Source organism: Natrix helvetica (genome assembly GCF_964273705.1).
Source record: "Natrix helvetica genome assembly, chromosome: 2".
NCBI classification, from domain to species: domain Eukaryota; kingdom Metazoa; phylum Chordata; class Lepidosauria; order Squamata; family Natricidae; genus Natrix; species Natrix helvetica.
In genome coordinates, this window is record NC_138552.1 from 39,810,526 (window position 1) to 39,832,525 (window position 22,000).

Consider the following 22,000-nt stretch of genomic DNA (forward strand, 5'->3'; position numbering starts at 1 on the left):
TGGCCATGGCTGGTTTCCTGACCTTGAATTCAACTGATTGTGAAATGTTGGGGTCTGTCCTTGTACATTCCTGTAAAACAATATTCTATCATTATTGTAGATTAATCTTTATTTTCCCACTTGCATTCCTTTATTCACCATTTACAATAAACTAATACATTTGGAATGTACTTTTAAAATAGAGTGATGTACTAGTTCAGAAAGTCAGTTTTACTGTAGATTATATACATTTTGCTTAGATAGCAAACCAGTAAGTAGGTAAACCTGAAAACAGCTTTTTTAAAGTAATGAAACATGTACTTGATTCTTTCAAACAGCTAGATGAGAATGTACCGAAGAAACACAAAGCTTTATGAAAAGCAATAATTAATTTAGCCTGAGGGAACACATATAACCAGGACATCATGCTATATAATGATATTTGGGTTGAAACATGAGTCACAAAAGTGACACCTTAAGAAATAACAGTTGAAACCTGTCATCTACAAAGAATTACACAAACCTAAGTGAGAAAAGAAGTGGTAGATTATTTCCTATTTTTTGTTATCAATAGAGGGTATTCCCAGCTTTACATGAAAATGATCTTCCAAAACTTAAATACTAATTATTAAATTATGGTCTTTTAAACACCATTCATTCATTCCATAAATATGAATAGAAATAATCTGATTAAGTCTTTAATACTTAAAAATATAACTATATACAGTATATAATAGGAAACATTTCATAATGCAATAATAATGAGAATAGTTGTTGAATCAGACTGAGAAGCAGCAGGAACTATCAAAATGCATAGGGTAGCAACGTGGAAAACTAAAAGTACTTATTCTTAAATATTTATTATAATATAGATATACTACTCCACATAGGATGTATCTCTAGTTATGATTATGAAAACTAGACACCATTAAATATCTATGTAAGTGAACACACATCTGTTATATTCTTCATAATAAATTATACAGTATTTAAGTCTTGGGTATTATATAGAGAAAGCTACCACATAATGCTCATTGCACTATATACAATAGCCTAATATAATATTTTAAATGATAGCTATATTGCAAGGTCCTAGCTATTTTCTTGATTTGCTAAATACCAAAATACTAAATACTAAAATACTCCTTACAAAATATTTACATCCAAAACATTTACGCTATGATTGAACAAGCAATACCATGTAAGCAGTACAAATTGAAATAGAAGGAGTGCAAATAATTAGTGTGTATCATACTCATACAATTTACATTTTCACAAAAAAATAATTGTTGTAATGTTCATTTATATAATTTTATGAACATTTTACTTGACTCAATTTAATTTCAAGCCTATTCCACTGTTGTACAATAACTTTATTTTTCCTTTTCCTAATTTCTTATATCTAAGGAATAATGGAAAGCCACAATTCCTTGAACATATGATGAAGTCAACGTAAGAAACATATATGCAACCTGTTATATACAAAAATAATCACTGAAATATTTTATGATTGCATATAATTTATATTATTATTCACCCAGATTTTATCTGATAACTATGATTTTGATGATCTTATTTTTGTTACAATGTACCCTTTTTGCCCACTGAATTGATGTCAAACAAAAGTTGTAAGAGGATGTCAAACATACTTGTTTTTAGTGATATAAAAATTATCTCAGTAAAACTGATAATTGATTTAGATGGTATTTTGTATCAGGTTGTCATTGATGGATCTCAAAATTCTAATAAATATACAGACTCTCCATAAGTCTGAAGTCTATCATTTTAAGATCTGACATCAATTATACCATATACATAAAATATATATATTTATGTATATGGTATAAATTCTATGTTCTGTTAATTAGATGTACCCATTCCTTGGTTTTGTATCATGACACACGTACAGTCTTTCTTGTCATAATTGCCATTCTGAGCAATCCAGTATGTGGTAATATTAACAAAGATAGCTGACAATATTTGTCAGTGTTGATTGTTCTGTAATAGATTTGCAAATATTAGTTGTTGTTTTGACATACTATGTGATTATATTTAATATAAGCAGCTATAATGAAGTTCTTTCCTGAACTTTCAGTATATTTTAACTCCTTGTATCATCTTTGTTTTCAGAATAACTGTTCCTGCAATAAAATATTGGTATTCCCCTTCATTATTGTAAAACAAAATGTGAAGATAATTGTAAAGTATTTATGATTTTTCCTACTTTTCCTATAATTCAGACAGATCATATGCCATTTGAATTATGCTAGAAAGAAACTATTATATTTAATTATTTAAACATTTTGATTTTTAATATTTGTTTCCTTCTGAACTAAATATTTCTGATATTTCTGGACCAATATATGGCTTCATAGGATTTTGTGGAACCACTATAATTACTAATACAGCCAAGTATCAGATTTGTGTGAACAAAACAAAGGCTGTGCTCCATTTAATATTCAGTACCATCTTTTAATGTTTCACACATTGACTTATAGAATTACAAAAATAATGAAAAAGTATAACTGTATTTAGTCCATGGTGTAATTATACTGAGCAAAATAATATTATATAATAGTTTAATTCTTATACTATTAACAAAGAATTTGAATGCATTGTTTCACTCAAAGACAGCTATTGCTTTAGATAGCATCTTCAGAGGAAAATGGGGGAGGGGAGATAGAGAGAATTGGGGGTGAAAATAATTTGGAATGGATTTTACATTTGTCAATGCTGCTTTCCATTCCATTCCATATTATACAAAGTTCACTAATGTCTGCAGAACTGGATTTGCTACATTTTTTAAAAGCAGTCTGCAATATGTTTAAACAGATGCATGAATTATTTATCATGCCTTATAACAACAATATTCTATATTCATTTTATTTCAAAATACATATTTTAATTTTGAATTAATTTATGTTATCCTTATGCCGCCTTTATAATAAGGTGGGAAAAAACACAATTTTATTTTCTCAAAGGACATGCACCCAATAACAATGACTTATTTTTCCTTCGTAGGGTTTATAATTAAATGCTTTTGAAAAATTTAAAGATTTCACTTCTGAGTGCATGTACAACGGAGTAGCTTCCCTTGAATTAAAATGAATATCTTCTTTTAAATTCTCTTGCATAGGATCATGTGTCTTTCAAATTAGCAATGTATTTATTTATTTAAATATATGTATAGCTGCCTGTGTTGTGTAGCATAACCCTAGTGGTTCACAAACAATAATAATAATAATACAATAAATCAGTAAAAAAACATAAAACCAGAAAAAAAATATCTTAGTGCACCAAGTACAAAACATTCCCACATGGCCAAACAAACTGTAAACCTTCCTGAGCTCCAAACTCATACTACCCCAAAGCTTGTTGGGAACACCAGGTATTTACACCTTTTAGTAGACTAGGAAGATTGGTGGGGTGGAATGTTGTTCCAAAGATCAGGAACAGCTACTACCCTGTTTCTCTGAAAATAAAGCGTCACCGGATAATAAGCCCAATCGGCTTTTGAGCGCATGCGCTAAAATAAACCCTCCCCCGAAAATATTGCAACACACAGCAATAGCTTTCCGCCTCCTGCACCTCAAAAATAATAAAATCTCCCCCAAAATAAGGCCAAGTGCTTATTTAGGGGGTGGGGTTCAAAAGAAAATAAGACCCTGTCTTATTTTCAGGAAAACACAGTAAGAAGCATTTTCTAGGTCTTGTCAGATTGCAACATCTGATAGAAGGGTTCTGGAGTGTGCCAATTCTATTAGGAAAGCAGGCAGATACTCTCAAGGAAGGGGAATGCCACAAATAATGTGGTCCTATGCCATTTAGGACATAGGTGATAATCAACACCTTGAGTTAGACCTAGAAAAGAACTGGAACTCAATGAGTCTCCCACAGCAGTGGAGTAACAAGGAGAAATTATAGGTTTCCTAAAATTGTGCATACCACTGTATTCTGGACCAGTACTAATATCTGGATGATCTTCAAAAACAAGCTCCTGTAGGGCACATTGTGGAAAGCTAACTAGGGGGTCTATGATATCAAACACTGCTAAGAGATCAAGGAGGATCAGAATGGAAGCACACCCAACACATCCCAAGCTTTCCACAGGTTATCCACAAGCACAACCAATGCTGGCTCAGTGCTGTAGACTGGACTGCATCCTAACTGAAAAGGCTCCAGATAATTTTAGAAATATATAACCACCAAAACTAACGAAATGATTAGTCAGACCCTAGTCTTACTTTAATATTTATATTTTACTTAAATATTTATGACAAAATACAGAAAGTTCCTATATAGGGAAGGAGTTTGGGTCCTAACTTCTAATTGATTTTAGGATAAAAAGATAATCTCAATAGATTGAAAGAATATTTTTTTCCCTCCTTTTCTACGTACTTGTTGTGTGATACATATAGTATTTCTGGTTACTGTATATAATATACAGTATATATATATTAAACTAAACAATACATTATACAACATATATTAAATTATCTCCAGAATAAAAGTGAACTGATTTCCATGTACCAATTTTCCGCTGACTCAGCATATTTGTTCATTCTAACAATTCTTAATATTTAGTTGTACCAGAAACAATCTCAGCACCTTCCATAGAGATTGCAATTTAATATAGTCTCACAGTTTAAACATTGGTTAATCTGCTAACATCACAGGTTTTTTTTTCTTGTATATTATATAGCTAATGAGATCAAATGAAGGTACAATATCTTGTGATTCTATAATGCTAAAGAAATCCTGCACTAAGGTCTCAGCATTCTCAGTATAAAATACTTTGACATAATTAGTGCCCAGCTAGATCTAGTATATGTATCACATAAACTGGAAGAATTTATATTTCCTTACTCATCCAAATCTCTACTGCATTTTGTAAGCTGATGGAACTAAAGTAGATTTGGAAGATACCCTTCTGGCATTTCTTAGGTGAGATTTTCAGAATTGAAAAATGACATCAGCAGGTGTAGAAAGCAATCTAATTCTGTGCCCTTCCTCTTGATTGGAACCTTGTCTCTGACCTGCCTGAGAAAAAACTTTAAAAATTCTATGGCCTATTCTACAGGATGCTACATACTTATCACTTTCATTGCTTGGCACTTTGCTTATAGAAGGGACTTGGAATTATCTACTATTACCAGGAAGCAGGAAGGTCAGTTGGGCATAGTGGTTAAAGGCATTGGGCTAGAAACTTGGAGACTGTGAGTTCTAGTCTTAGCAGAAATGAAGCCACCTGAGTAGTCAGTCACTTTCTTTTAACCTAGAAAAAGACAATACCAAACCATTTCCCCCAAAAAATTGCCAGGAAAATTGCATAAATTTTTCTAGATTGTGACCAGCAGTCAAGACCAATTTCAAAGGGTCAGAAAAATCAACCAAGATTCATACTGAATCTATTTGCCTGGTATGTGATTTTCACTAGAAAAAACTACAAACAAATGTAAATCCAACACAAAATGATATTTTAAAGAAAGAAAAAAAGTTATTATAGAGAAACTATCAGTTACTTATGAAAGTATACCATACATTAACCAGCCAGCAAATGAACTTTCTAAAACATATCATTTAGCAATTTTTATTAGATAATGAATAATTGTGCTATATAATAAATACCATTGTATTTCCTTGATTATAGCAGCAGAAGTTATAGAAATATGTTGTTGTGATTTTTTTTTAAAAAAAAAACTTTATTTTGTAGGCACTGAAAGTTAAACGTTTTGGGGACAAAGTTTAGTTTAGTTTACTTGATTGTCATTGCACATTGTACAACGAAATTAAATGCCGTCTTCAGTGTACATTATAACTATAAAAATAAAAACAAAAACATACATCCTCTACTTTCTATATAATTGAAATTGAAAACCCGATATTGCACTATACAACATTGTGTTATGGATTAGCCAGGAGATACTAGTGATATAGTAATTGATATAGTATCAATGAGTATATTGACACTAAAAAATGATTTATCTTTTTTTTAACACTACTGTACATGTCACATGTTACCATATAAACCAAAACAATAACTCACAACTTATTTTTTTTCTGTTGTCGGGTACTTGGTGTAAGCACATTACTAGGATTTTATAAATAATTGATTTTTTTTTGTTTTACAGTACTACTCTTTTGCATAGAAATAACAATAGATTCTTTAACATTCTACAGTATGTATTATATGCAGTCTTTTGACTTCTATCTCGTATACTAATAACATAAATGTCCAACATTACTATTTTCATTTCAATATTAAATTATTTAAATTATCAAAAAATACCAATTCTTGAGTTTCTATATATGAGATGTCATTTTTATGAATATTAAAACATTTCTGGCAATAGGTCTTGCTGTGATTTGCCATTGTTATTGTTTTTATAAGTATAAACACACAAGCACTCCCACAAGAAAACGCTAATATTTGGATTTTTCTTCACTGTTTATGAAAACTCTTCTCAAAATAAACATTGAAAGCTAAATCTGAATTTCTGCCTATATCTAGTCTGATATAATCAAGTGCTGTGTAAAGCATCTATTCTTTTTATATGGTTACAAATTTTGCTTTTCACACCACAGGTCATTTTGTTTCAGAGTTTAGAGTCCAGGCACAAGAACAGATGCTTGCTGTGTGAGTGTAATAATAGCTAGGTCTAATAAAACAAAAATCCTAAATAAGGAAGTAGTAACTTATTAAGTTGGATTTATATATTAATTTAATTTTCAAAGAAATTAAAAGCAAATTAGTAAAACTGTAGATCCAAATTTTAGATAAGCAGATTTGGATTTGGAAATTAAATAGAATATATATAGATAGATAGATAGCTTTTAGTAAAATAATTAATGCTGAAATAGCCTAGTGTTAAGTAAAGAGCAGAGTGTTTAAAAGTTCCTGAATTTACAGAGTTATCTACATCCACACTTAGTTTATATAATTTCACTAAGATTAACATTTTAAAAGAAAAGTAGTTTGCTTCAAAATATTCAAGAGTGATTAATTAAACCATTGCTTTCTAACATATGTTTGGACTAGACTAGCATCATCTTAAGCAGTAGATAGAATTGGAAACTTTTTGTAACTTAAATTGCTGTTTTACAATTGTAAATATACTTTTAGTGTTATTACTATTCCTCAAAAGAATTTGGAAAACCTGATTAATTATTACATTCATTAACTGTGGGGACACCTACGCATGGGTAGCTACCTGAGAATAAAGTTTTTTCCCCGTGGCTAAGAATATAATCTTATATACTTTAAACTGGGAGTTGGCTTTATTCAATTGATTGAGAATAAGATCATCTTTAAAGATACAAATTTGGCAATACCCAGATGTTCCCTCAACTTTGAAGGATTTTAGTTGCAACTATTTTTGAATGTTTCCCAGAATCCTGGTAATCTTTTACATCTCTTACAGAAAACACACAAAGAAAAGCAAGTTTTATGGCACACACAGACACATTTATCATAATTCAAACTTTCATGTGCTCAGTTTATTTATCAGGTGTTTTTTTTTTTAAAAAAAAGAATCCTAGCATAGTGGTTGAAGAAACTTCCTCTGATATGTTGTATATTGCAACCTACTCATGAGTTATATTGGATGGACAGATGACAGATTGATAACACAGAGAAAGTCTTGAGGCGAGCTTTTTCACAGTTCCCACTACGGTGCTGAAATTATTTAGTCTCCTCACAGAAACTTAGCCTTAGTAATCAAGGTTATCCCTCCTCCGTTGTGAATATATGCAAATGGCAAAACAAATTTTCGAAAAGGCGCTGAAACTCTAGCGGAAAAAAGGGAGACTGCGGCCGTCAATCTCTTTTGGGGAAGACAAACCATTTACAGAGCATCCAAAGTGAAGTGACTCTCTCCGCCGCCACCCTCCCCTCCCCTCCCTCCCACTTCTCCCTTTGGAGATACACACTGGCGGAAGTTCACCTCCCTAACTCGCAATGTCAGTTTTATATCAGTTCGCTCAGTCATAAGGACTTCGGTCCTTCAATAAGCATTTTTTTCCCTCCCAAGAAACCACAGGGGAGACGTTCTCCTCTGCCGGACTTCCAACCTCCCCAAAAGTACTGCCTATGCCCGCGAGATTCCGCCTTCCGGGAAAGCTGCCGCCTTCGCCGCCGCAAGCAGCCGAGGCGGGGAATGTTTGCGAGCGGCCGCAGCACGGAGCTCCTTATACAAAATAGCGTAACGCCGGCGGGCGGTGCCTTGCTGCGGTTGCCTGCCGACGTCGGGACGAGGCTCCTCTCTTGAGCGGCTTTGCTCGGCTTAGTTCGAGCGGCGCACGCTTCTTCCGCCATCTCAGGGGCTCAGGTGCCTTCTTCCCTCCCTCCTCCTCGCCCTCTCCCGCCTAGCGCCTTGGCGCGCAGGGAGGATCAAAGTGAAGGCAAGCAAGGCTCCATAAGGGAGCGGAGCACGTGAGCGAAGGGCAACTCTTTCCCTCTCTCCCAAGAGGCGAAAAGGCCGCCCAGGGAGGCTTCTGATAATTTAGGTTGCTTTTTCTCGCGGGCCCCGTTCTGCAGTTCGTTCCTTATGTCTCTTAGCCTGACTAGGTGGCTCAGTGGCTAAAACACTGAGCTTGTCGATCCGAAAGGTCGGCGGTTCGAATCCCTAGTATAGGTCTCCTGCGTGAGCAGGGGGTTGGACTAGATGACCTCCAAGGTTACTTCCAACTCTGTTATTGTTACTCTTCTCCCTCCACGTTTCTGGAGTGTTCCTCGTTTTGGCAGGACTGTGTGAAGAATTGGGGCGGGGGGGCGGGGGAGAGAACCAAGGAAATTTGCAGAAGCGAGGTTACTCCTCCGCCCCGAGAGATGGAACTTGAGAATTTCTCTATTTAGAGTCAAGTCTCTGAACAAAGTCGTTTCTCCGTGTTGGCTATTTTCCAAGAAAACTCGCAGGACCAAATAAATGGATGTTATGAAAACGAGTGTGTCCTTTGGGAAAACGAGGGGAGGGAGGAAAGGAGAGAGGGGAAAATATCTTGCCTCAGGCAAGAGAGCTTTTCGGAGAAGCCGAGCAGTGAGACGGCATTTGCGCCTCTTCAGTTTTCGAGCGGAGGTGGAGGGGTGTGGGTGGATGGATGGGGGAATAGCGCCTTTCCCTTAACCCCCCCCCCTCCTCTAGATACACGCAGTTGCTCCAAAGCTGGCCAAACTTATGCCAATCTGTACTTTGCTTTTTCTTCCTTTTTTCCCCTCCAGCGATTGCCTGTCCCCTTTACTAGTCACCCTTCCGCCCGCGCGTACCCAGGCAGACAAAGCATTTTTTTTCCTTTAGCGTTTCCTCGACCTTAGGAAGCCGCGGCTCCCAACTTTTTAAAACGCTTTGGGGAAGGAGGTATCCATGTAAACCACAGAATATAGGCGTGTAAAAGATGTCTGTCGTCCTTCTGCATCGGAGCTAAAAAAATCGATATATATATATTTAAATATATTTAATCTGTGCGGGGTCTGCTGTATTCATCTTATTCTCCACCCATCCATCTGCTGATCCGTTGGAGACACAAAATTACTACTCGAATATGCCTTAATCGTCCTCAGTGCAACTGATAAATTGAGAAGGCTACGAAGTTTTTTCCCTCCTCCATCTCTGCACCTTACAACCTAAGGATGCCCTATTTAAGACCGGAGGTGGATTAGCAAAAGTGTTAGTTACTGAAGCTTACAACTGTGGCTCTAATTGATTTGTATATCGCCAGATCTTTCGAACCCAGTTATTGTCCGTCTGATTTATTTTTTAAAGAGGTTAATAGAGAAAAGACTGATTGGTCTCTCTCTCTCTCCCTCTCTCCCTCTCTCTCTCTCTCTCTCTCTCTCTCTCTCTCTCTCTCTCTCTCTCTCTCTCTCTCCCTCCCTCCCTCCCTCCCTCCCTCCCTCCCTCCCTCTCTCTCTCTCTCTCTCTTTCTCTCTCTCTCTCTCTCTCACACACACACACACAAAATTTCTGCTTCATTATCAATATTGTCAGTCTGCTTATCTGGATTATACAGAATCCTTCCCTGCATCCCTAAAGCTCCCATTGCTAAATGGAACATGTCTGCGGTGACACATAATCTGATTAAGGCAAATAAATACATACAAGAAAACACCCACGTTCAGGCAGTTCTGAATTATTCAGCGTTCAGCAGCAAAGCAGGTCCCTCCACCCTCCTTTCCCCCTTCCACAAGATTCCCCGCATTAATTTACTTTCCTGTCGACTTTGTGATTACTTTTTTTGAGAAAAAAATCCACTTGGTGCTGCTTTTCCCCTGACCCTGGTCGCCGCCTTCCCTCTCCCACCATCTAGCACGCTAGCCCCCGCGATCTGCACCACCACAGTAACCAGCGCCCCCCTCCACCTCCTCACCTTTGGCGAACGAAGGGGGTTCGAGACTCAAGCACAACAGGAACCAGGCGGCTACCCAGCGGCTCATGGTCTTTGGATCCCCCAAGGGACGATCCCAAGTAGATGAAAAAAAAAAAAAAAAGAGGCGTGAATTTAGCGCAGGCAAGGAAGACGGAAGGCTGGAAAAGCTCTTCTATCTAGCCACTTGGCGATTAAAAGCTATGTCTTAAAATTATTTCTAGTCGAATGAAAACCTTTCTGCCCTGTGAATCAAAAAAGAGAAAACTCTCCTTTGCCTCCTTCCCTCTTTCTATCACTCTCTCTTTTTCCTTTCCTGATAGGTTCTGCGTCTCGCCTAACATTAAAGAGGAGATCTGAGAGACCCAAGCGCAGCTCACATTCTGAAGCGCCACGAGCCTACTCGCCGCTCGCAGAGACAAGTGCTGGTAGGTGTGTGCGGATGGGAGAGGGAGAGAGGAGGGGAGCCTCGCTCTTTTCCCTTCCGTCTGTCGTGACAGCCTCTTGACTGGCTGCTCCCGCCGCCGCCGCCGCCGCCGCCGGGAAGAGAACAATGAAGAGAGAGCTGGAAGAAAAGGCTGGGCTGGCTGGAAAGCGTACTGTATACAAACAGAGGGCGCGTGCCTTGGTCGGAGATGAGAGTCCCTCTCTCCTCCGTTCTGATTTCTTCTTCCCTCCGCTTCTCCTTTCAGTCAGGCAGCTGCTTCTGATGGAGAGAAGCGGAAAAAGGACTCTGGACACACCCAGCCTTCTGATTGGCTCGTCGTTTTCTCTGCGGGGAGGGCAGAGGGAAGGAATTGTAGGTCTTGAAGTTGTCTAAGACCCCCTTGGTGTGCGTTGGTAGCCACGCCCACACAATCTTGCATCCCAACTGGCATCCCAGTGGAATTAGTCTCTGATGGAACAGAAGGTGCCTGATTTTGGCTGCCATTTGGGCACTTCAGATTCATCCCCATCCCTGGGTGCTCTCTGGACCTCATACCATGCTAGGGAACAACCTTGGCTGCTGCCTTCCCTCCCATCACAAGGTATGCCAAGCACTTTTAATCACTTTCCTCCTTCCGATTGTGTCACACAGCATAGGTGGGTGAGTCTTTGCCACAAAGTGTAGCAAGCCCAAGATCAGTCACCACTTAGTAGTATTGACTGTTCATTACTGACAGGTATCATCCATATGTGCAGATGTTCCTTTGAAGAATTCCAAACTATTTCCAGTATAGTGGGCTATTTCTTTCTACATGATATCACAACATGCAGTGCTCTTTTGCATGCTTTTGGAGTCACTCTGCCTGGATAGTTGCTCTAATTTTTAAAAAATCTTTGACTTTAAACTATCCAATTTTCACCTTGTAGTAGTTTGAGCTGGGCACATGTCTCATTATGGATCATACCTTTAAGGGTCATGCTGTGTTAAGCATATAATCTAGACCTAATGACTCTACATCTGTAGGGAATCAGGTTAGGCAGAACTGTACAGAACAGAATAACAGAGCTGGAAGGGACCTTAGAGGTCTTCTAGTCCAACCCCCTTCTCAGACAAGAATCCCTATTTCAGACAAATGGCTGTCTAATCTCTTCTTTAAAACTTCTAGTGTTGGAGTAACCACAATTTCTGGAGGCAAATTGTTCCACTGATTAATTGTTCTAACTTTCAGGAAATTTCTCCTTAGTTCTAGGTTGGTTCTCTCCTTGATTACTTTCTATCCATTGGCTTCAAGTGCTTTGGAAAGTAGCCCCGAGTCCTTCGGGAGAGGGTTGCGGCTAATCAAATAAAATTTGATGATTTGATAATTTGAGCTTGACTCCCTCTTATTTTGTGGCAACCCCTGAGATAAACTGCTATCATGTCACCTCAGTCCTTCTTTTCACTAAACTATTCATACTAGACAACTGTTCTTTATAGGCTTTAGCCTCCAGTCCCCTATCTTTGTTGCTCTTCTCTGTACTCTTTCTAGAATCTCAACATCTTTTTGATATCATGACAACCAAAACTGGATGCAGTATTCTAAGTGGTAGGCAAAGTTAAGCAACTAAGAGATGCTAACAGAAATGGTTACTCAGAATTATCTAACTAAACTCAAAGTGTTATTTAGATTATTCTATTAAACCATGCAGGGACCGGTCAGTGGCCAAGAATGAAAAAAAAACCCTGACTCAAATAAAATAAAATAAAAATCAACTAAACAATGTATGCTGATATCTACAATATTAATTGTAGATATTTGCCTTGATGTCTGCCAGGCTACTTGATTTGGTTTTTCATATCATAAGAAAATGCTTTAAAGTAAATCACATGACTATTTTATCACATGACCATCTTTACCACTTCTGAACTACATATACCTGCCCCATAGACTTCTTTAGAAAGGTGAGTTACTGCAGACTAGTGCTTTCTTTGGAAGACTGCTTCTCTACATATCCAGACATACACACTCATACACTGAGAAACAAACAGTGGGTTCCAGAAACTAGGAATGGTGGCTGGGAAACAACATCCTCTTAGCAACTCATATTTTCTGATTTTTCACACTTATTATAGTTGACGTTTTTTGAACAGCAAAACTTCTCCTCCATGCCCTGATACTGCATAAACTTCTCAACTATCTCCATGAAGCAGAATAGGGTGCTTAGCTCTGATTTACACATTAAAATTGGAACCATCAATTAAAAAGCACACAAGTGATTTACATCTAGACACATGATTTTTCTTTTCCTTTTCTTAACTGCATGATAGAACAACACAATATACAGGCGAGGGAGTTGTGAAAGTGAGGAAAGCCTATAAATTATGCCTCTTATGAATGTCATGCATCACAGGATGAAATCTATCATAAAACATTATTTTATAAAGTTGTGGTTAAAGCTTGTACAGCATTTTTAATCTTTATGCTAGCAGCTCCACATGGACCATGGGACATGCTCACAACACATATTTTGCCAAACAAGAATTAGCTATTGCCAAAATAATGAAATATCTATAATTATAAATTGTCACCAGATAAGGGATGTTCTGGTCCTCTTAAACAGTTCCAATTTGATCTGGTAGGATACTTTGATCAAAATGTGGCAGTTGTCAAATGGGTGTATGTATGACTCAACGTTGATTTGTAAGATGGGACGAAAGTAAGTGACAATGCATTAATAGTCCTAGTCCAGTAATGGTATTATTTCCTCAAGCAACTGATTGAAATCATGGACACATTCTCAATGACCAAATATATCTTGAGTATAATATAATTTGCACAAAACTTTAGGTAAATGAAACATTTCTGTATTTTGGACTCCTGCATTGGTTTGCCAAGAAATGCAGCATATTCCATGGATCAATGATTTTGACATTTCACATTATAGCAGTTTCCAATGTAAACCACAATTTTCAACAAGAGGCTCTGATATCCAGACAAATACTGCCTACTACTTTCCTCCCAGGCAACACTGCTAAACCATTTCTATGTCTAAGTCCCTGACTGTCAACCATCAATCTGTTATTACTAGTTATCCCTTAACTGAAATAGCTTATAGTTTTCCTGATAGTGGTGTCCTGCTGATGAAGGTGAGTCCAGAAGGTGAGTCCAATATTTTAAAAAAATGTGTATCATAGGTCACCCAAGCTGGTGAACCAAGGCACATTTTGCTATGGCATCAGTACTAGGTTCAAGGGGGAGGGGTATTTTCATAGGGTACACATACCAACTTGGTCTCCAAGACACAGATTCTTACAAGTCAGCAAGACCGCCTGTTCCTCTTTAAAGCTATAGCCTAAAGTTGTCAGGAATGATATTAATGGCAACTGAAATAACAAGCTATGATTGCCTCTACCCCGTTGTACTCCCAGCCATTTTTCTTCGCCATAATAGCTGTGATTACAGCGAAGGCATTGAACCCTGTGTTCAGCACAACTGTTCATAACACTGGAAAGAAAAGAGTTGTGTAGCATTCAGTCTTGCAGTTCCATTGCAGAACTTTTTGGAGAAAAAAAGTTCAAGGTGACTGGTCAGAGAATGTTACCAGCAGAAAATAAGTCCTGCAAGGCTTGGTAGTCATTTCACAGAAGACGAATCTTAATTCCTGAGGTTATATGCATGCACAAAATCTAATATGGAAAATGATAAACTATTTATCAACTCATTTCTTCAATTATCTTTGTGTATACACTTGCCAAATGCAACATGCCAGCAGCAATCCTTAATCTATTTATTTCTATGGTTCCTTGGTTCTACTATGATGTGCAGGCAAGAGATGAAAATATTAGTAGTATATTAGAGCTATTATACTTGTTAGCTTTGGAGGCAGAATTTAAATATGCAGGGAAATCTTCCTTCTTTTTTAAATGTAGTTTATAAATATTTCCCAAGATATTTACCTCTGTCTTGAATTTCCCATTTTGTTTATTCTCCACCACAACAATTCAGAGCATTGCATGGAACCAGAACCACAAGTTACAATAACAAAAGGATTGACTTGGGAAGCTGTTTGGTCTGGTGCTAGTGTCAAAGGTGATTTTGTTTTAATATCTGTTTTTATTTATTGTTGTAAACTGCGTAGGATAATTATATCAGATAGGCAACTTCCACAAATAATAATTAAATAAATAAGCATAGCTCCATATTTTATACCTAAGACATTTAGCACTTTGAATCCAGAGTTTTGTTCCTAAATTTCACAGAAATGTGTAAATTCAAGTTATCTTTTAATAATGGATATATTAATAATTGCAATCTGCATTGAATTATCAGCAAAATTGACTTTCAGTTGTGCAATCAAAATTGAGCATTGATTCTTTGACACAAGGAAGAGTACAGTAATCTACAACATAGAAGGTCTGTATATTTTCAATCCTTTCAGGTAGCCCAGACTAAGAAATTGACTTTCCAAGTTTAACTGGAACTATAGCTTATTGATGTAAGTTATAATAACAGGACTTCGAAAGCATGAGTGTATTTTCTTTTCTTCTTTCTAATATCCCAGGAGCAGAACTTTCTTCCTATTCTTTTGTTTGTTTGTTTCCTGAACTTAAAGTATATTGTTTACATGTTGTTGCAGTTATCTCTACATAGCTTCTCCAAGGTAATCTCTGAGATTTTCTACACTTTGTCGTACTGAATTGTTTCTCTCTAAATTGCCTGCCTTTCCTCATTAAAATAAATGCACTTCTCTCTACATTCATTTTTCTCTCATTGAATAATGTGTTAATTTTTCATGGCTTATTACTGCTTATTTATGAATATTAACATCAAATGTTTATTTCTTTCCATAAACTATCATGTGTTTATTATTTGAATTATTTCATACCATTGGTTTAAAAAATAGTTCATAAATTATATTGATTGATTATTAAGTACAGTTTCCTTTTTGAACCGCCAGAATATATAGATCTGTTTAGTATCTTCAGTGTAGAGGTTCTGAGAGTATCAGCTGTCTAATAGGTCCTGTAGCGGCCCTTGTTATTCCAAGGAGACACGTATTTTGATTTCTTCTATTAACTAGAAGTCTAGAACTCATTATGAGTTAGTCTGCTTGGTGCTTTTACTCTTGTTTACTGAATAAAAGAAAAGGGGAAGCAATTTTCACCTTACTTCAAAGATTGAAAGCTGTGAAAGTCTCAGACTTTTGATTCCATCCCAGAGTCATGTGCCAATCAAGGTCAGTTCTTGCAGTCTTCTGACCATAACAGGGCTATGAAGCCATGGTGACAGATTTTGACAAAAAACTGCAGGGTTGTTGTTGCTTGTTGGATATATCTACACATAACCTAGTATTAGATACTGCAGAAATTAGTTATTCTTGAAGTATCTCTACAGTCATCAAGGAGCTCCTGGTGTGTTATCTTTTTTGGTTTTTATATTATGCTTTACAATCTGTCTCTTTCAGCTAATAATAAAGCTTTATTTACTGGTTCGTGGTTGTCTTTAGATCCAATTGCTGAACACCTGATCACTGCCCTGACACTGGGCAAAACAGGCCCCAGTTCACATAGACATCAGGAACTATCTATCTCTGTTCATTGTCCTATCTGTTGAGTTAAAAGAGCCATACAATTCTTCACTGCAGAATTGGTGGTATCTTTTGCATGTCTCCCTGTGAAAATGTCATTCAAGTTTATAGCATGCATCTTCTTATGAAACAGTGCCTGTATTCCTTGGAGGAAAACGTTCTTGGATTTGTGGAAAAGGGAACCAGCAAGAAAGATTTTTGGCAAAGGGCATTATGAGCAAAAATGAGGTAGTAGAGATATCATTATGCAGTAAGAAAATTCAAGGAAGGATCAAAATAGATTATTTTGGAAATGATCACCAAGGAAAGAAGTGATGAGAAATTGGCCAGACAATGTAAAAAAAAGTGGGAAATAACAAAATATCACCTCTTTCCTACCAGTCCACAAGTCTCACAACCTAGGGAACTGCTTACATCTGGTTTTGGGGTCAGCAGAGGTGACAATAGGAAAGTAAAGATGTTGTGGGATGGAACTTGAAGAACTAGTACATTTGAGTCCTGAACAAAAACCTGCATATTGTTTTGCTGTAAGTTCTATTTGTGAATGTATTATTGCTCATATGTTTATATATTAACTCCAAAGGGAAAAATAACAATAATATTTCAGTGATTCATATTGTTTCTGAATAAGCTATAAATAATATAAGTTGAACAAGTTGAAAGATATAACAAATACCAAGCAGCATTTACCAAAAATTTTATTTACCAAAATAGCTTTTACAGTTTCAAGCTCTTTTCAATCCTAGGTACCAAAAATATATTTTAGCAACAACAAAAGTCCTATTGAGATTTTTTTGTATGTGTAGTAAATGTATTATGGAGATAATATGGTTACACAAATCTTAGATTTGGTCACAAAGTGAATGTTTTCTGCCATAACCAGGGGAAAGATCTATATCTACTTCTATAAAAAGCATCACCAAACATTAGATTATTATTTTGTCTCTATGACCTACAAGCAAGTTGCCCATAATTGCTAGATGCACAAATTAAACATATAGTTTTCAGGAATTTCACAATTGAAAATTTCATAGAATTTTTTTTCAATTCATCATCTAGGAGAGAAGTTCTTCTTAATTTCTTTCTTTACCACTTTATGCAAACAGCACATAATCAAACAGCTTACTTGACTGTGTGAATGTTTTCCTTGAAGCTGAATGCTTTCAGATCACATTGTATTATGAGGCAATTTTCTAATTCTGCTGAGAACATAGAACAGTACATTCAGATATGATTGATAAGTTTAAGTACTTTAGAGAGGATTTTTTTTTCTATCCACATTTTACTGATTATGTTGCAAATGTTTCTTTTGGTACTAGAACAATATGTTTAATTATTGAAGAGCTGAAATCATTATAAAACTGATAGAGATGGACACCTAGCACTCTCTTGTTTGGCAGTTCGTGATTGTTGCTATCTTTCATAAAAAGACCGCTGAGGTTTTTTTTTAACTTTCCTCTTTTCCCTAGATATTTTGACTATTTTGCTGAAAACCCATATTTCTCTATTTCTATTTCATATTGATGTATATTTTCTGACTGACATTTTATTTATTTATTTATTTTTTCCCAGATTAACTGGTTGAAGGATAGATTTATAATGTGGCCTATGTCCTTTTTATCTGGTCTAAAGTGATGAAATTACCCAGTAATACCTTACAGATATACTGTGCACTTCACCGCTCAAATCCCAGACCATCTTACATTTTATATAGACAGCAATCACTCCATCCATCACTAAAATACAATTGCTTCTTTGGTGGCCTTCTTGAAATAGTAATGTATGACAAAGCTACAGATAAGAGCAAAACTTCAGAATATAAATTGTGGGAGGATTAGTATAGGATAGCAATAGCACTTAGACTTACTGTATATACCATATCACAGTACTTTACAGTATTCTCTAAGTGGTTTGCAGAGTCAGCATATTGCACCCAACAATCTGGCTCCTCATTTTACTGACCTCAGAAGGATGGAAGGTTGAGTCAACCTTGAGCCGCTGAGGTTCGAACCCCTGGCAGTCAGCAGAATTAGCCTGCAGTACTGCATTCTAACCACTGTGCCACCACGGTTCTGCATTGTAATCACTTTTAACATATTTTTGACTAAATAACCCAAAATAACACTGTTTTAAATCTATTTTAAATATAAAATATAAGACGAAGTGGGAGAGAAATAATGTTACCTCTTGATATTATTTCCATAGGACATCTTGATTCCTTCAGTTTTCACTACTTTAGCCTGGCAGGTGTTTTTGATAGCCATGGCCTGACTTCTTCAGTATTGTTGACAGAGGAATCAATGCAATGACAAACAGTAGTGGTGAAAGTGAGTCTCCTTGGAAGTCTATCATCATTGACCAACAACAGTGTCTTTCATTGTGCCATTGATCTTTGCATAAAACCTCCGAAGTTTCGACTGGTTCCTGTTATTTCTAGTCTCCTGATTATCCAATCAGGTAACAGGGAGTAAAATGCCTTCTTGTAATCAATCCAAACTACATTCAAGTAGGTCTTCTTTCTTCTGCAGTTTTGCAAAATTATCTTGTCAGTTAGAAGCTGATCTTTGTTCCTCTGCCGTATGGGCAGTTTCCTTTCGGTTCAAGTGGAAAGACCTGCTGTTGGACTGCATCAGCTACCACAGCAATTAGCAATTTGAAGGTTGTCAGTAAACAGTTAATTGGCATGTATTTGCTTGGTTCTGACCTTCTGTTGGATCTGGCATTAATCAGGTAGGTTTTGACAGAGGCTAAACAATCTTCAGTTTCACCCCCTTGCAGGATGTTGTTAAACTGATTAACAATAATTGGGTGTAGATTTCACCTACTTGTGAAATACCCCCCACCTCCCCCGCCAAAAAAAAATCCCATGCAGTTACCTGGTGGTTAATAATTCTGGATCCCCTTGCCCTTTTCTCCAGGATTTTTTCTTACCTACCTACTTTATCCAACATGCATTTTGGGTTATATTTTTTGAGGTTGTCACATAGTTAGAGCTGCACTGATTTTTCTTTGTCAAGTGTTGACTGGTTCATTGCAGTCTCTATTGATGGACTGATGAATTCTGTCAAAGAGTTTTGATTGGCAGAATCAGAAGGAGAGCCTTTTCTCCATGAACCCTACATTTTGGAATGTCTTGCCAACTGATGCCTGTCTTCACCCTTTTGGCCTCCTGGAATAGCGTTAAACCTGGCTCTGCCAATCAGCCTGGGGTCTTAATGGGATTGCTCAATGTTGGAAGTGGCTGGTGGTTTAACTGAGAACTGATCTTGCATTTTTCCTTCTTGTCTCTGTATTTAATCTTTTAAATTATAATTGTAAACTACCCAGAATTGCTTTTCAGAGTGAGATGTGCGACATACAAATTTAATAAATAGATACTTGATATTACAGTATTGGTATCAATGCTCGTGCTAGGCAATATTATTCAGTTGTTGTTTTTTCTTTTTAGATGCTTTTTTCAGTTTCTCTTGTTCTTTACTTAGAGGTATTTCTTTTCTTTCTGAGGAAAAGGCAGAGAAGACTGGTGCCTGGTGTGGGAATGGAAATTATTCAATAACTATTCTGGCTTCCTTACTGCAGACACCCCTGGGTTTGCCACTACAGTCTGAACTACATTATTATTAGTTATGCAGTTATTTATATATAATATATATTTAACATGTTTATATAATATTTAACATTATGAATCAAATCTTTTTTATTACAATTATTATTATAATATCTGTGCTACTACACTCTGTGTAATATGATGCACATTTATGGTAAATTAACATTTCTAAATATGCCAAATATGTTACTGTTTAAATATAGCTTGGTTAAAGAATGGTGCATACTCATCAATCCATATTAAAACCTTGGAATTTAGATAGTTCAGTAGTCCTCAATTTACAACCGTTTTTTAGTGATCATTCAAAATTACAATAGCATTGGAAAAAGTGATATTATGACTGTTTTTCACACTTACAACCTTTGCAGCATCCCCATATTATCTGATTAAAATTCAGATGCTTGATAATTGGTTCATATATATGATGGTTGCAGTGTCCCGGAGCAATGTGATCACCTTTTGCAATCTTCATCGACTTACAAAATCAATGGGAAAGCCAGATTCACTTAGCAACCATCTTACTAACTTAACAACTGCAGTGATTCACTTAATAACTGTGGCAAGGACAATAGTAAAATGGAACAAAATTCACTTAACAAATGTGTCCCTTAGCAACAGAAATTTTGGGCTCACTTGTTGTAAGTCAAGGATTACCCGTATTTGTACCTGTTGATTCTCTTAATACATAGTTTGAGGTCACTTTTGTCACTTCATTCTTTGCAATACTGTTTCTGTATTCCTCCCTTATCTGCTTGCATTGCAAATTATTTCATGTGTTGAAATTCTTATGAACATTTAAAAATAGGACTTTGCTTTCTCCTTTAGCATCACCTCTAACTGCCTGTTTCAGCAATATAATGAATCATAAAATCATAGCATACAAAAGGATCTCACATTTTCATTTGAAAAGTCTCTACTCCCATTAACTAAACCTTTTATGAATAGTTTGTCGCTGTCACCAGATCCTTTCTCCTTATTTTAAATTCCACGAAAAGGATCGTACTAGCTTTGACACATCCTACCAGTTACTCTTGATGTCACTTCCAGGGAATCTTTGATAGCTAGTTTTATCAGTTTAACTCAAGGTTAACTTTATAACAATGTCTATTTCAAGTATAGATCAGACCAAATAAGGCTTATCTTGGAAAATATGATGAACACAAAGGTTGAAAAGGAGGTAGAAACTGCTTATGGTGACACCATTATGTTCATTTAAAAAAAAGAAAAGAAAAGTCCTGAAGACCAACATTTCTCCTGAACTATTTTCACAGGGTTAACCTGAGAGAAACAGTAAAACTCAGTAACAGAGCTAATCTGTACAACTCTGTTGATTCATCCAACTATTTACATGTTAACAGAGAGAAGCAATTCATAGATTACATTATTTGGCATGGCTCAATGAAACATATTTCATACATTTCCCAGAAAATGCTAAATCTGAAATTCAATAAATCTTAAAAACACATGAATATCCACTAATGCTCAATTTCATTAGTTCCATTTCACATACTGCACTGCAACATCTGAAATATTCCACTGTTATCTGTATACAGTACATAGTGATAATGTATAAATCAAGGCAAGTTCTAAAAAACTGCAACTAGTATTTTTCTATTCTGATAAGAAATTAACTAAAAGGACCTTCTCAATTGTACAAGTCTTTGAACATGCCAGCTTTATTTGGGGGGTGGGGGTGGGGGGAGGATAACAGCAATGCAAGACCTTTCTCTTATTATCTGGCAATTTTTTTTAATGGATAATCACAGGAGAACTAAAATATGTTATGATGTTACAAAAATATACCTTACAAATGCTAAATCCTTCCTTGTGAGGATCATTATACATTTCTTTAGAATAATGAAACTAAGGAAAAACCTGTTGTGCAGCATGGATACTTAGTTTTCCTCATCTTGCCTTAACTACAAAATGGTTTTCATGCACATAAATTACAAATAAGTCAAGAATTTCATCTTTAGAATTACACTATTACAATGTAGTGAAGTGTCCTACCCATGTTCTGTAATGACTATGTCCATTTAAAATAATTCACTGCCAGGATGG

General features: G+C 36.2%; 1 protein-coding gene across 2 annotated transcripts in view; it reads right to left on the minus strand.

Moving 5' to 3' along the window:
• EDIL3 (EGF like repeats and discoidin domains 3) overlaps nt 1-10,717 on the minus strand; it is a 259,518-nt gene extending 248,801 nt beyond the window's left edge. For both annotated transcript variants that reach the window (XM_081943349.1, XM_081943350.1), the window contains exon 1: nt 10,342-10,717. In XM_081943349.1, the coding sequence (XP_081799475.1) occupies nt 10,342-10,408 (67 nt within the window). In that variant the 5' untranslated portion in view covers nt 10,409-10,717. The remainder of the gene's footprint in view (nt 1-10,341) is intronic.
• Nucleotides 10,718-22,000: the final 11,283 nt, after the last annotated feature.